Source organism: Bidens hawaiensis, unplaced genomic scaffold, assembly GCF_021521415.1.
Source record: "Bidens hawaiensis isolate Kalapana, Puna unplaced genomic scaffold, B.hawaiensis_p1.1 tig00031803_1, whole genome shotgun sequence".
Classification (NCBI taxonomy): domain Eukaryota; kingdom Viridiplantae; phylum Streptophyta; class Magnoliopsida; order Asterales; family Asteraceae; genus Bidens; species Bidens hawaiensis.
In genome coordinates this window covers 135,713-148,080 of record NW_027495380.1, presented here as the reverse complement: position 1 = coordinate 148,080, position 12,368 = coordinate 135,713, and the positions used below count along the sequence as shown (strand labels likewise).

The following is a 12,368-nucleotide window of genomic DNA, read 5'->3' as shown; positions in this document are numbered from 1 at the left end:
TGGTACGTGAACGCTTTTCGGGGATTGCACGTATTGTCAAGGAAAGTATGTATGAACAGGTATGGTACAGTTACACGAAACAAAGGGACCAGACCCTAATAATATCTGTGATGTTAGGGACCAGACCCTTATAATATCTGTGATGTTAGGGACCAGACCCTTATAATATCTGTGATGTTAGGGACCAGACCCTTATAATATCTGTGATGTTATGGACCAGACCCTTATAATATCTGTGAGGTTATAGGGCGAAAGGCTCTTTAAAACGTATGATTATGTATGTAAAGAAAGTATGAAGGTAAGAATGAAAGTATATGCACTTATGTGTGTGTGAAAGAAAGTTAAGAGGTTAAGTATGAAATGTAAGAAGGTATTGTATGATTATATGATTAACTAGAACTCACTCAGCGTAGCTGACTTTTAGTATGCACGCAGGTGAGTAGAATGAGGCAGGTAGCTTGAGGAGGACACATGGCAGAGTTGGACGAAGCTGGCATCTGAAGATTTTGCTATGATGTTTTATTTTAAAAGACTATGTTTTGTTTTTAAATGACTATGAATGCCCGATAAGACAAGAATTATGGTTATGGAATGTAATGGTTTGAATGTTTTTAATGTTCCGCGAATGTTTTAATTAACTCTGATATTTAGAACTGCGTTTATGAGTAAATCCAACACGGAAGTAGGGCTACCGGTAACGGGGCCTTACAAGACGTAACGAGCGTATTCCGGTGTAAGGTTTCTTGTTGGGACACTATGATTTCGTTGAGATTGATAATTGGTTTACTTAGTAACCTAAACTCGATTATTAAGCTTGCGCTTGTTATTATCGTTGTTATGAGGGTGAGTAAGGGTAAATGAATCGAACTTTTCTCTGAAATAAATTAGTGGACAAGATTAAATAGATTGTATTAGTGTTTTGAGTTAGAATTTATGCCCGAGAGATTGCAGGAGCTATCTCTTTGACTGTACTTACGGTCATAAAGCGTGTGTAGAGAATATATGATCTATATTGTGATGTAGAAATCATTCTATAATTATGTAAATTGAGATTAAATGAGTATAAATAATAAATTGTGTAAATCTCTTTTAAGGAAAAAAAAATGAAATTCGACATAAGTTGTGCCAGCGTTAATCATGACTTAAGGATAAGTCAGAATTTAAATGAGATAATCTATGCGACAATTTGTTAAGTAGATGATATAATCAATGGGGTGATTTGATATGAGATTTTATCGAAGCATAACAAATTAAAATGTTAATACTTAAAATTTGAGGGTGATAAGTGAGATGTAATTGATTGTTATTGGGGGTATTGAGTTACTTGTGATAAGTTCGTTAATTGATAACGTGATAATCGTGAACATGAGGGATATTGTTTAAATATTAAGGTATTTAATAATACGTTTATTATATTTGATAGGTTAATGATGTTATAATATGCGTATGAGAAAATAGTTATTAATTGTTCTTGATAATTTGTGAATGTGATAATATGAGTGCGAGATGACCGATTAGATAATTAAATAGTAAATTGTTTAAATGGACTTGTGATAACAGAGTCCCAGTGAGTGAATGATTTGTGCTCCATCATGGGAATGAAAATATTTGTGAGTATGTGAATGAATTGAATCAATAAGTCTTGGTTCAATGCAATTGAATAATTAAATAATTGAGTCAAATCGTAACTTGTTTCAAATAAAATAAAATACATAAACAAATAATAATAAATAACGTAAGTTTATCGATGTATCACCACACGTGATAATGCTTCAACCAAATATCGTAAATATAATAATTTTGAAAATGAATAGCTGGCGTGTCCATGGCGTCCCATGGATTTTTCACCCAACTAGACATTTAAAAAGTAATAAAATAATAAAACGCAATGGAAAAATGTAACCGTTAACTGATTACGTTAAACACTTAAAATGTAAATGCAAAACTTAGGAAATCCTAAAAGAAATTCCCGTCAATGAAAACAATCAACAAAAATTTAAAGTAACTATATATCATGGGGATGAGGCATTGCCTCGGAGCTATAAAAATATTTTGAGGGTGAGACATAGTCTCGTAGTTGTGTGTGCATGACAGTAAAATAAGCATTAAACTAAACAGTTAAATAGGTGCTTAGTCTAGCAGGTAATTACGTAAGCTGTAAACAATTAAATATAACACATAAGGTAAACAAATAGGCACGTATGGAGTCCTAAGCATATTTCTAGGACTTTTCTAACGACCTATCTTAAACCTTCGACTCTAATACCAATCTGTCACACCCCAACCTATGGCGGAAATGTCGGGGCGTGAGCTGATTGCCACAGCTCACAAGGTACTATCAAGCAATTGTAAAGCGACAATATCTAATTAATTTATTAATTGTCAACGAACATTTAAGTACAACAAAAATAGAGAAAATTACAATACAAACCAACTATTCTTGTTTATGTTTAACATTATAAGGTCATCTCTACGTGAGCTTCAGTTCGATAAGCAATCCAATCTATAACCTGCAAATGCGTACAAAATATATGTTTGTCAACAACACATGTTGAGTGAGTAGATCACCAGTTTTGACACAAACAAAAATGATAATAATATATAATGATATAAGTGAATAAAAAATAGGCAAAACTGTTATCTGTGAGTATAACCAATTAAACCATAGCACATACATAAACAATCAACCATAAAGAAATGGCTAAACCGTTGCCATGCGAATGGGCATTGGTTACCAAAAATGAGGTGTCGGTGAAACCATTGCCAATGCGATCGGGCTTTGGCCACTACGACGGTCGTATGATCATACTATAATGAGATTATGTTGGACCTCTCCGAATGCGATTCAAGTAAGCAAGTAAGCAAATAGCAAGTAACATGCAATCATTCAATTGATACACACCACAAAGATCACAGTTTGTGTTTGAGAAATAATAAGATAAATAATATGATAAATGGTACGCAAGTGTCCCGAAAATATTTGAAAACAAGTAAAATAGGGGAGTGATTACTCACCTGATTAGATGAACGAAACACAAACGATGATGATGTGAGAATGATGAACCCTTCGGGATACACCGACAAGGATTCCTAGTTAAATATGATAATAATATTAATTATAGCGATATAACATGATTTAATAAATTAGGATTTTAATAGGATTTGAGTTATGATTCGCGATTAGTAAGATGTTAGTTGAGCGGTTGATTTCTAACATTATAACTATTGAACAATTAATTATACCTAATTATAAATAATATGTAATCGAACTTACAAATAATTAGTTTAGATATAATTTAATATACGACTATGATAAATTAAATATAAGTATATAAATAATCATTTTTAATGAGGATAATGAGTAACGAATTATATGTAATAGATATTATATTAAATAGATAAAATATAAGTAAACAGATGTTTTAAATAATTATAATACATATGATTAATAATGTTTAAATAAATACAATGCAAAATGTCCTTATAATAATACTTTATTAAAGATAATATACATACATATATACTAAAAAATCTATAACAAGATTATTTGACAGGAAACGTAAAACTTAAAGGTGTCGGTTTGATAGAATTAAGTTTATTTGATGTTTAATATTAATTATAATATATATAAACTATTTACGTCAATAAAGACAACATAAACAAAAAGAATAAAGGCTCGGCTGGGAGAGGCTCGAACCTGCGCCCCCAGCCGGCTCATGACTGAAACACACGCACACCAAGCTAAACGCGCCAGGATGTTAGTTGATAAGGCTATAGAAACAAAAACTTAAGTACAAAATCTGTTCAAACCCCCATAAGATATAAACTTTAGAATTCGAAATACATCGATCCAGACTATAATTGTTTAATTAAAGATGGGGTTAAGGACCCAGGCATAAAAAAGAGTTAGACAGTATGTTTAATTACCTTTAATGATGCTTAAACGAGTGTTGATTGATAAAACAAGTCGCCGGCCAAATATGGATCACGAATCGATATGCAGATGCTGTGTTGATACAATTAACCTTAGGGGTTACGTTGGAGATGGAGTGAGGGTGGTAACTGTGTGTTTAATTGCGTTATGGTGTTCGTTAACGTGTATAATAAGGACTAGGTGGCGTCGGCTGTGCATATTAAGAAAAACGGATCATAGCAGATCATTAACATAATTAAATCGCCGTTTGGCCGTATATGGTATGTATAATACATGTATTGATTCAGTTTCCAAGTTATTACGATAATTATGGTTCAAGGAATGTAAACGGGTCACGAGTTAGGGTTTGGATACGGGTAAACGAATTGGGTTAAAGGTCAATGGGTAAATAATATAATATACTAATATATTTACAGATTTGCAAACATGGTCCTTCAACTTAATAGATGGGTACATCATAGAGTGAAAATATAGTTTAGGTGAAAAATGTATATATATAAAAGTTATTTTCATAAGTTGAATAAATACAATAACCAATAAGGATAAATTATTATTAGCTCCATAAACGTGATATAAAAAAAATAATCTAAACACGAAAACGGGTCGGGTATTGGATGTGTGAAAAAACCGAGTTGTTACACCTAACTGTAGGGTTGTAAACGAGCTGAGCTTAACTAGGCTCGTGCTCTTTTCCTAAAGCTTGGGATTAGTTCGTTTATATTTTATTAATTCATATACATTTTTAGTTGTTTTTATATATCATTGAAAAAAGTAGCGTTTAAAACAATACAAAAGGCAAGCTAACAACAAGTTGTGCCGCCATCCCTTTTTGGATAACAAAACCAAGTCGTTTAGGAAAAAACATTAATAGCACCTTAAACGACTCAAAGCACGTTTCGATATAAATTTGATGCGACTCTGTTTTGAATAATATTTATGTCGGGGCGTAGATTAAAAAGAAAGCACGCTCAACGTTATATTCAGAATTTTATAAAACTTTATATTTTAAATGTTATAAAAGAAAACTATTTATGAGCCAAATTAATAAAATATTCAAAAACTCAAAATTTTACAAAATATTCGTCTTGGCAAATTTGTTCTTCAAAATACCCGCACCTTACATTTTGTTCTACAAAATACTCGTTTATGTAATTTTGTTCTCCTAAAATACCTCTCCCAGACAGTTTTGGTGTTACACGTTAGTATTTTATAAACTACTCGTTGACACTTGACACTAACAATATACGCGTGACGACTATTGGACATTTTTAGAATTTTCCCTACAAAGTGTAAAAGAGAATAAAATGGGACTTGCAATGTTATTTTTCTAAACCCGACTGAAATTAATTGTGTCAATAAAAAGCTATTATTGGGATATTGTTGAGATATCTAAGAATAGGCCTGAGTGAATATTTTGATGGTGTGGAAAGTCAAGATGGTCAACGACGATTACAATTGTGTTTAAGAATGATGGATCCGTTGGTAGTTATTCGTATCGACTTGCTAAACTTAAACTTGTAATATTCGTTACACAAAAACAACCGTTTATATATTTATAATTTTTAATACATCTCTCATTCGTTCCTAGTATCAAGTACCTATTAATATTATATAAATAAGCTATATTGGTTTTTATTAATCCAACTATCACATTTTAGTCGATGTCGGTCTCAACTAACGAATTAGATGCTGACGGTCCTAACTTTTAACGTATTTGGTCCCAACGGTCCGTGACTAACAGAATCCTAACGTCGTTAGTTGTAAGGTGCTGGGAAAATGTTTTGTCCGGAAAACTCACATTTTTGCCGGGGAAACTCAACATTTTTGTCCTAAACATCTTTGTAACATTGTGTCGGACCTTTAGGAATCTTTTTTAGCAAAAGCCTCAATTATTGAGGTCGTCGGAACTCTAGAACCATCGTCGGAAACGGTTGGTAGTGCTCAAGTGGTAGTGGTTGGTTGGTGGTGAGTCAATTGGTGGTGGTGGCGGTGTTTCTTGAAAAAATGTGACTTTTCCGACCAAAAACGTTTTTCTGGTAACCTGCAACTAACGATGTTAGGATTCCGTTAGTCGCGGACCGTTGGGAACAAATACATTAAAAGTTGGGACCGTCAGCAGCCAATTCGTTAGTTGGGACCGACATCGACCAAAAGGAGATAGCTGAGACTAATAAAAACCAATATACCTATAAATATAACATATATGTAAACCTAAAAAATATAAATGTTTAACATTCTATGTACAAAATAGTAAGTATATAACTAATTATTTCGAACTCTTAGACACATTCTTTTAGAGTATGTTTGGTTGGAAGTAATAGAATGAGAGAAGAAATGGAATGAACAAGGGAATGAAATGGATCATTACCATTCATTTGTCTTGTTTGGTTAACATATAGGAATGAAATGAATAATTACTTGTTGTTTGGTATAAAAAAATTGTAAGAATGAAATAGAAATGATAAAAATAGTCCTATCCCAAAATATGTTTTTTTTTACAAAATATAAAAAATAAAAAACTGAAATGGCGACGGTGGTGGTGGTAGCGGTTAGCGGGGTGGTTGTGTGGTGGGGGGTGGCGGTGGTAGCATTGGTGGTGATGGCGATGATAGGGTGGCAGTGACGGTAGTGGTGGTCAGGCAGTGATAATGGTGGTGGCGGTTATGGTCAGGTGGTGGTGGTAGCGTTGGTGGTGGCGGCGGAGGTGGTGGTGACGATGACGGTCAGGTGGCGGTGGTGGTTGTTGTTGTTAGGTGGTGGCGGTGTTGAGAAAGTAGGGTGATGGAGGAATGGAATAAAAAAAAGAAGGGGGGAGGGGGGGGGAGAAGGAATGGTTTTGATGGAATGGGATTCCATGTGTAATGGATGATTCCATTCCATTGGGTAACCAAACACCACTTTCTTCATTCTCACGCAATGAATCAATTTCCCCTTATCATTCCTGCATACCAAACGCTACCTAGTGGGAATAAAAACGATAAAACAAATACTAACACGTGAATAGTGACTACCTAAAGAAATTACAAATCATCTTTAGGAAGTATATATAATCATGTCGATCGTGAGATGTGGTTTATGTGGCCAACATAAAGAAACTACAAATCATCTTTTGATACGTACACTGCAGATATTAGACATAAAACTACTTAGGTCAATCATCCTTTCGTGGGTGAATTTACCTATAAGCGGTATGTGTAAATCGGTACAACCTTTTTAAATCTACGTGCGCAACACAAAGTGTTGAGTGAGAAAAGGTACGTAAGGTAATACAAGCGATATTGGCGTTAGCTCTTTGGTTGATTTGGAAAGAGAGAAACGAGAAAATCTTTGAACACAAGGAGTGCTCGTTTATAAAGTTGGTGAATTGGTGTTAATATATTTCTAGTTAATAAAGATTTGCAAAACTTTACAATTCGTTTAGAGTACATGCTATGTTACCACTTACATATGTATCTTTAACTTTGATTATCATGCATTTCATTAATGACTAGTTATCTTATTTATTCTTTTTGAGCGACAAATGATACACTGTTTTTGTTTAATACGAGACTTGAATCCTCACCATCTGACAGGTTTCCACCTTATTAGCCACCTTGATATCATCTATAATATATATATAAACGAAACCATAAAAATCCTACGTTCGTGTCGCGATGTGGTCGCTCCTCCTTTTTTTGGAGTCATCAGATTTGCTTGATTTTTAAATGGAGGTTTCTCATGCATTTGAACCGAATTCACGGGTATGGGTCTCATCAAACTCATATATTTCTTAAACGGGTCATAACATCTCCTTAAATTTAACACTAATCCCACCAAATATTTGATATAAAAATCCTATAAAGTATAATTACACTAAAAATTAATATCTGATTTATTTACAAAAAAATTCATATTATTTATAACTAAAAAACCAATTTTATAGTAAAAAAATAAATGGGTTTTGGATCTCATCAAACCCATATATCTTTTAAACCGGGTTATAACATCTCATTTATTTGTGAAACAATATATTATCAAACTATATTATTAACTTTCATACAATAAAAAAATAAAAATTCAAAAAATAAATAAATATTAGAAACAAATAATATAAAACACCGGTTGTTTCCTACATTCTCTCAAACCAATAGATTGCATTATTTGTAAATTGAGGTTTTTCATGTATTTTACCCGAATTCATGTGTATGGGTCTTACCAAACCTAGATATTCCTTAAACGGGTTATAACATCTCATTAAATTAAAAATTATTCTTATCAAATTATTGATGTGAAAATCCTATAAAATAGGATATACTAAAAATTATTATATGACTTTTTTTTGAAAAAAATATTATTTATAATTAAGAAACAGTTTTATAGTAAAAAAAATAAGGAGGTCTTGGGTCTCACTATACCCAGATAACTTTTAAATTGGGTTATAACGTCTTAGATATTTGTAAAACTCTTTTATCATCAAACTCTATGTATATTATTAATTTCCTTACAATAAATAAAATTAAACTCTAAAAAGTATATAAATATTAAAAACAAATAATGTAAAATAACCTTCGTAATACTGGGAATAAAAAATAGCTGGGCTATATTAACAATAAAAGTTATATATGTAATTTAACCAGTTATGCTTCATAACATTAAATTTTACACCATGTTCAGTATCTTGGTACTAATGGGTTCTTACAACTTGTCATCAAACACTTAAAAATCAATCATTTGTGACATCATGGTCTTGACAATAACACTAGTAAATGAAAATATGCAAGATATATTTTTGATTCAAAATTTACAATTATTAAAAAGATCATATGACAAAACTTATTAAAAAAAAAAGACAATCCAAGATTTTTCTTCAACATGGGTTCAAAAAAAATGTGTAAGTAAATAATTAAAGTAATAAACATGTAACTTTTTTTTTCCTTAATTGGCAACACTGCATGTAGTTCTTATGCTTCCTCTAGCACCAGTAAGTGGCTCAATCTCTCCCATTTTAACCATGGCTGCAGCAAAATCTGATGCAAATCTTGAAGGGTTGTTACTATATTCCAACACAATGCTATCACTCGAGCCACCGTTAAACAACACTTGATCCGATTGAAGAAGACCTCTTCTTTGAACAAGATTCCTAAAGTAATTATTATCAAATGAGTTTGGTGTCACCAAATCAAGCGGTGCCAAGTTTCCATCTCCGGTTCCTCTATTCGCTGGGCAGTTGCGTCTACGCGTGCTAGCGAAATTTGCATCTATGTCCGAGCCGTTACTGTATATCCTGGCTCGAAATGCGACACACCGTGATTGACCAATAGTATGAGACCCTGGTTATTGAAAATATAGTTCATGTGTCATAAAACACATACATAAAATGATTATAGGGTATAAGTTAATAAGTTTATTTTTATATAATTTTTACTACAAATTTAACATTTAGCTTACACATACTATATATAGCTACAAATTATAGGGTATAAGTTTTTGGGGTTAGATCAAATACAAATTTAATTAACGTATTAACATTGAGAATCAAGTAGTGTAATTATATATACAACATAGTGTTATTATAGTATAGTGTAATTACAACATAGTGTAATTACACTACTTTTGCACAGTTGACACGTTAACATTCCCTAAGTTTATAAGTTCCTTTTTATAGATTTTTCCTACAAATTAAACATTTAGCTTACAATTAATTATTTTGCTACAAATTATATATATATATAGAGTACAAGTTTAAAAATTCTAACCAGATAAAGCAACCATCTCTCTTTCATTCAGACCCTTTGCCTCAAAATCTCTAATGAGCGACGGTAGATCCTGATCGGCTCGTGGAAGATCACTGTCAGCTCGTGCTCGGTTTGCATCAGGAGAATCTCTTCTGCCAAGTCCTACTGACCATGAAGGACCACCAACCTGAATATTTTCAAATTATTCATAACTCATCAATATTAAAAAGTTATATATATTTAAATCATTTATTACCGCAACAGAAGCATCACGTGCTGCGACTGCTAGTATATCAGCACATGAAACTATCCCTGGACAAATGTTATCAACTGCGGATTTTGCAGCATCTATAACTTCATAGCCTCCAACCCCAGTATTGGACTGTGCTGTCCTCTCAGTTGTCGCGGGATCGTTTAGTAAAATGGATGCATCGCATCCCTGCAAGTTTTATGTTTTTATGTAAGTGCAAGAATTCAAAAGAAATGAAAACTATAGTGAGTTAATTATACACTAACCAAGATAATGATAAAATGTTAATAACTACTATATTAATATTTAAATTATAGTTTATATAAATGATAAATCAAATAATAATAAAGATAATAGATAATAAACTCGAATAACAAATGCATTTTAGAGGTTTATAAGTCTGAAAAAATTTGACACAATTGTTGTAGTGGGACCCGATGGTCAAACTTCGAAAGGGAACAAATTAAACGAACCTGAACGAAGCAATCATGGAAATGAAGGCGAATAAGTAGAGCCGCCATGCGACGTTGGCGTGACACTGCAGTTCTAATAGAAGTTCTAATGGTGGCGAGTGCATTCGGGCACGCGCTATCATAAAAAGTAGGAGACAACTGCGCATTGATCTCCATATTATTTAATAATAGAATTAAGATGATAATAGAAATAAAAATGGTATGAAATGATTGATGAGAATCCATGTTATTAAGTAGTTGAAAATGAGCTTTAGCCTTGTGGTTTAAAGGTTTATTAATTATTATTAAACTTGGTTTGTATGAAATGAGTGTCATGACTTGAGATATATATATATATAGGTGACATTGTGACAAGTGGTTCAATTATTATTTCATTGTTGAATTGGCTCTTTAGACTAAGCCTAACGTGTGGAGCCATGACATTTATAACATAGTTCACCTTTCTTGACACTATAATTCAAATTTGCAATGACCAACTAATAATGTCTATGCATTAAATAGTTTCAAAGCAAGTTGTTCCCTGTGCGACGAGGTCCGGGTTGGAGTTTAGAATAGCCGTGCTAAGATATTATGAGAGTTTTGCCGATCGCTTGTCCTTTTTCACTTATGGTTTACACAGCATCTAATGGACAAGGCACACCGAGTATATAGGGTCTGAGGTTAAACCACCTATACCTTTTTATATAATACGAATATTTAATCGTTTTTTGATGGATACTCTAGATACAATAACCCCTAATAGACTTCGGCATAAAACCCGATTCTGGATCCGACCCGGTGTACCCAACCAATGTACAAGCCTGGTTCAAGTCATTAGATAAATCGTACCCAGAACCAAACCGGACCCACCGAAACCGAACCAGTTCCACTTTTATTTGTTTGGTCAAAACCAGGACCCGACCCGGTCAAAGCTAGATAAAAACCTGACCAGGTTGATCGAAAACCCGACATACCCGAAACCGGTTCCTTCCCGGTTACGATTTTTCAAAAAAAAAAAAAAAGGTTTGATCTCTAATCTAACCCCTAAGATTTTGAACCTACCTCTATGAAAAAAAAAGACCCTTAACTCCTTAAGGCCTATATCCAAACATATTTTATAAACTTTTAGCCCATCATATAATAAACTAAAGCCCATTTTTGTTAAAAATAATAAGCCCAAAATCCTTGAAGTCCACTTAAGAATCTCATTTTTATTAATTGAAAGCGTTATTTTTATTAAACTTTCCAATTGCTCAAGAAGATTGTTTAGATGATTCATGAATGCTTGATTGCGTATTTAGTTATTTGCTTGAGTCAACTCTTGATTAAAACTTAAATTGTTAAATTGTTAATTGAAACTTGATTTTTCAATTATACTAATTGAAGCTTAACTGGAACTTGTAAGTTGATCTGAAAAATAATGTTTGGTTATAAGTAACATGGAGATATTTTTCAAAAGAAAGTAAATGAGAGTTTATTCCACTTAATCTAAGGGATTGATGGATCATACAAATAAGTTCATTCAAAGCACACAAGTAGTTACACTACAACAAAATATAAAAAGGAGTAATAATAATTACGTTACTTGTGAAACGTAGATATGAAAACATTAAACATGTCACCACAACGTTTGAAACCATTTCATCATCTTCCCCTCCATCCATGGGTTGTCTTGACACACCATCAACACATACATCTGTCGCTATCAAGAAACCCTATTTTTGGTCGACAACGGCATTTCACGGTTAGTGGTGGTTTGTTGTTTGATGAAGACATGAGAGATGAATTAAACAGAGAAAATATAAAGCGAAGTTAAAGTTAAAACATAATGTAGTATATGCATTAACGCTTGTACTTCAGATAACTAACGGAAATATTTAATGGAGTTAAAAAAGTGGTGTCGGCTGAGGAAAAACAAAACTAAAAGATTAATGGAAATGGAATTGTAGAGAAAGAGAATTGGTATGGAGAATGAGAATCATTTCTCTTGTTTGGTACACGAGAAAATAAACAGAGAA

General features: G+C 32.7%; 1 protein-coding gene across 1 annotated transcript; it reads right to left on the bottom strand.

The window, feature by feature from the left end:
* Window positions 1-8,613: 8,613 nt before the first annotated feature.
* On the bottom strand, window positions 8,614-10,634 carry LOC143582610 (lignin-forming anionic peroxidase-like). The gene is made up of 4 exons (XM_077065130.1): window positions 10,372-10,634; window positions 9,905-10,087; window positions 9,670-9,835; window positions 8,614-9,243 (listed from the first exon to the last, which is right to left on the bottom strand). Exons 1-4 carry the CDS (start codon window positions 10,594-10,596, stop codon window positions 8,849-8,851), a joined length of 969 nt encoding a protein of 322 aa, XP_076921245.1. The 5' UTR covers window positions 10,597-10,634; the 3' UTR covers window positions 8,614-8,848.
* Window positions 10,635-12,368: the final 1,734 nt, after the last annotated feature.

Excerpts from the sequence above, each read along its gene's own strand:
- LOC143582610 (XM_077065130.1), bottom strand. The coding sequence starts at position 10,596 with ATGGATTCTCATCAATCATTTCATACCATTTTTATTTCTATTATCATC. Across the intron at positions 10,088-10,371 it reads TCCATGATTGCTTCGTTCAG|GGATGCGATGCATCCATTTT; the intron begins GTTCGTTTAATT and ends TAAAACTTGCAG. Across the intron at positions 9,836-9,904 it reads CACGTGATGCTTCTGTTGCG|GTTGGTGGTCCTTCATGGTC; the intron begins GTAATAAATGAT and ends GAAAATATTCAG.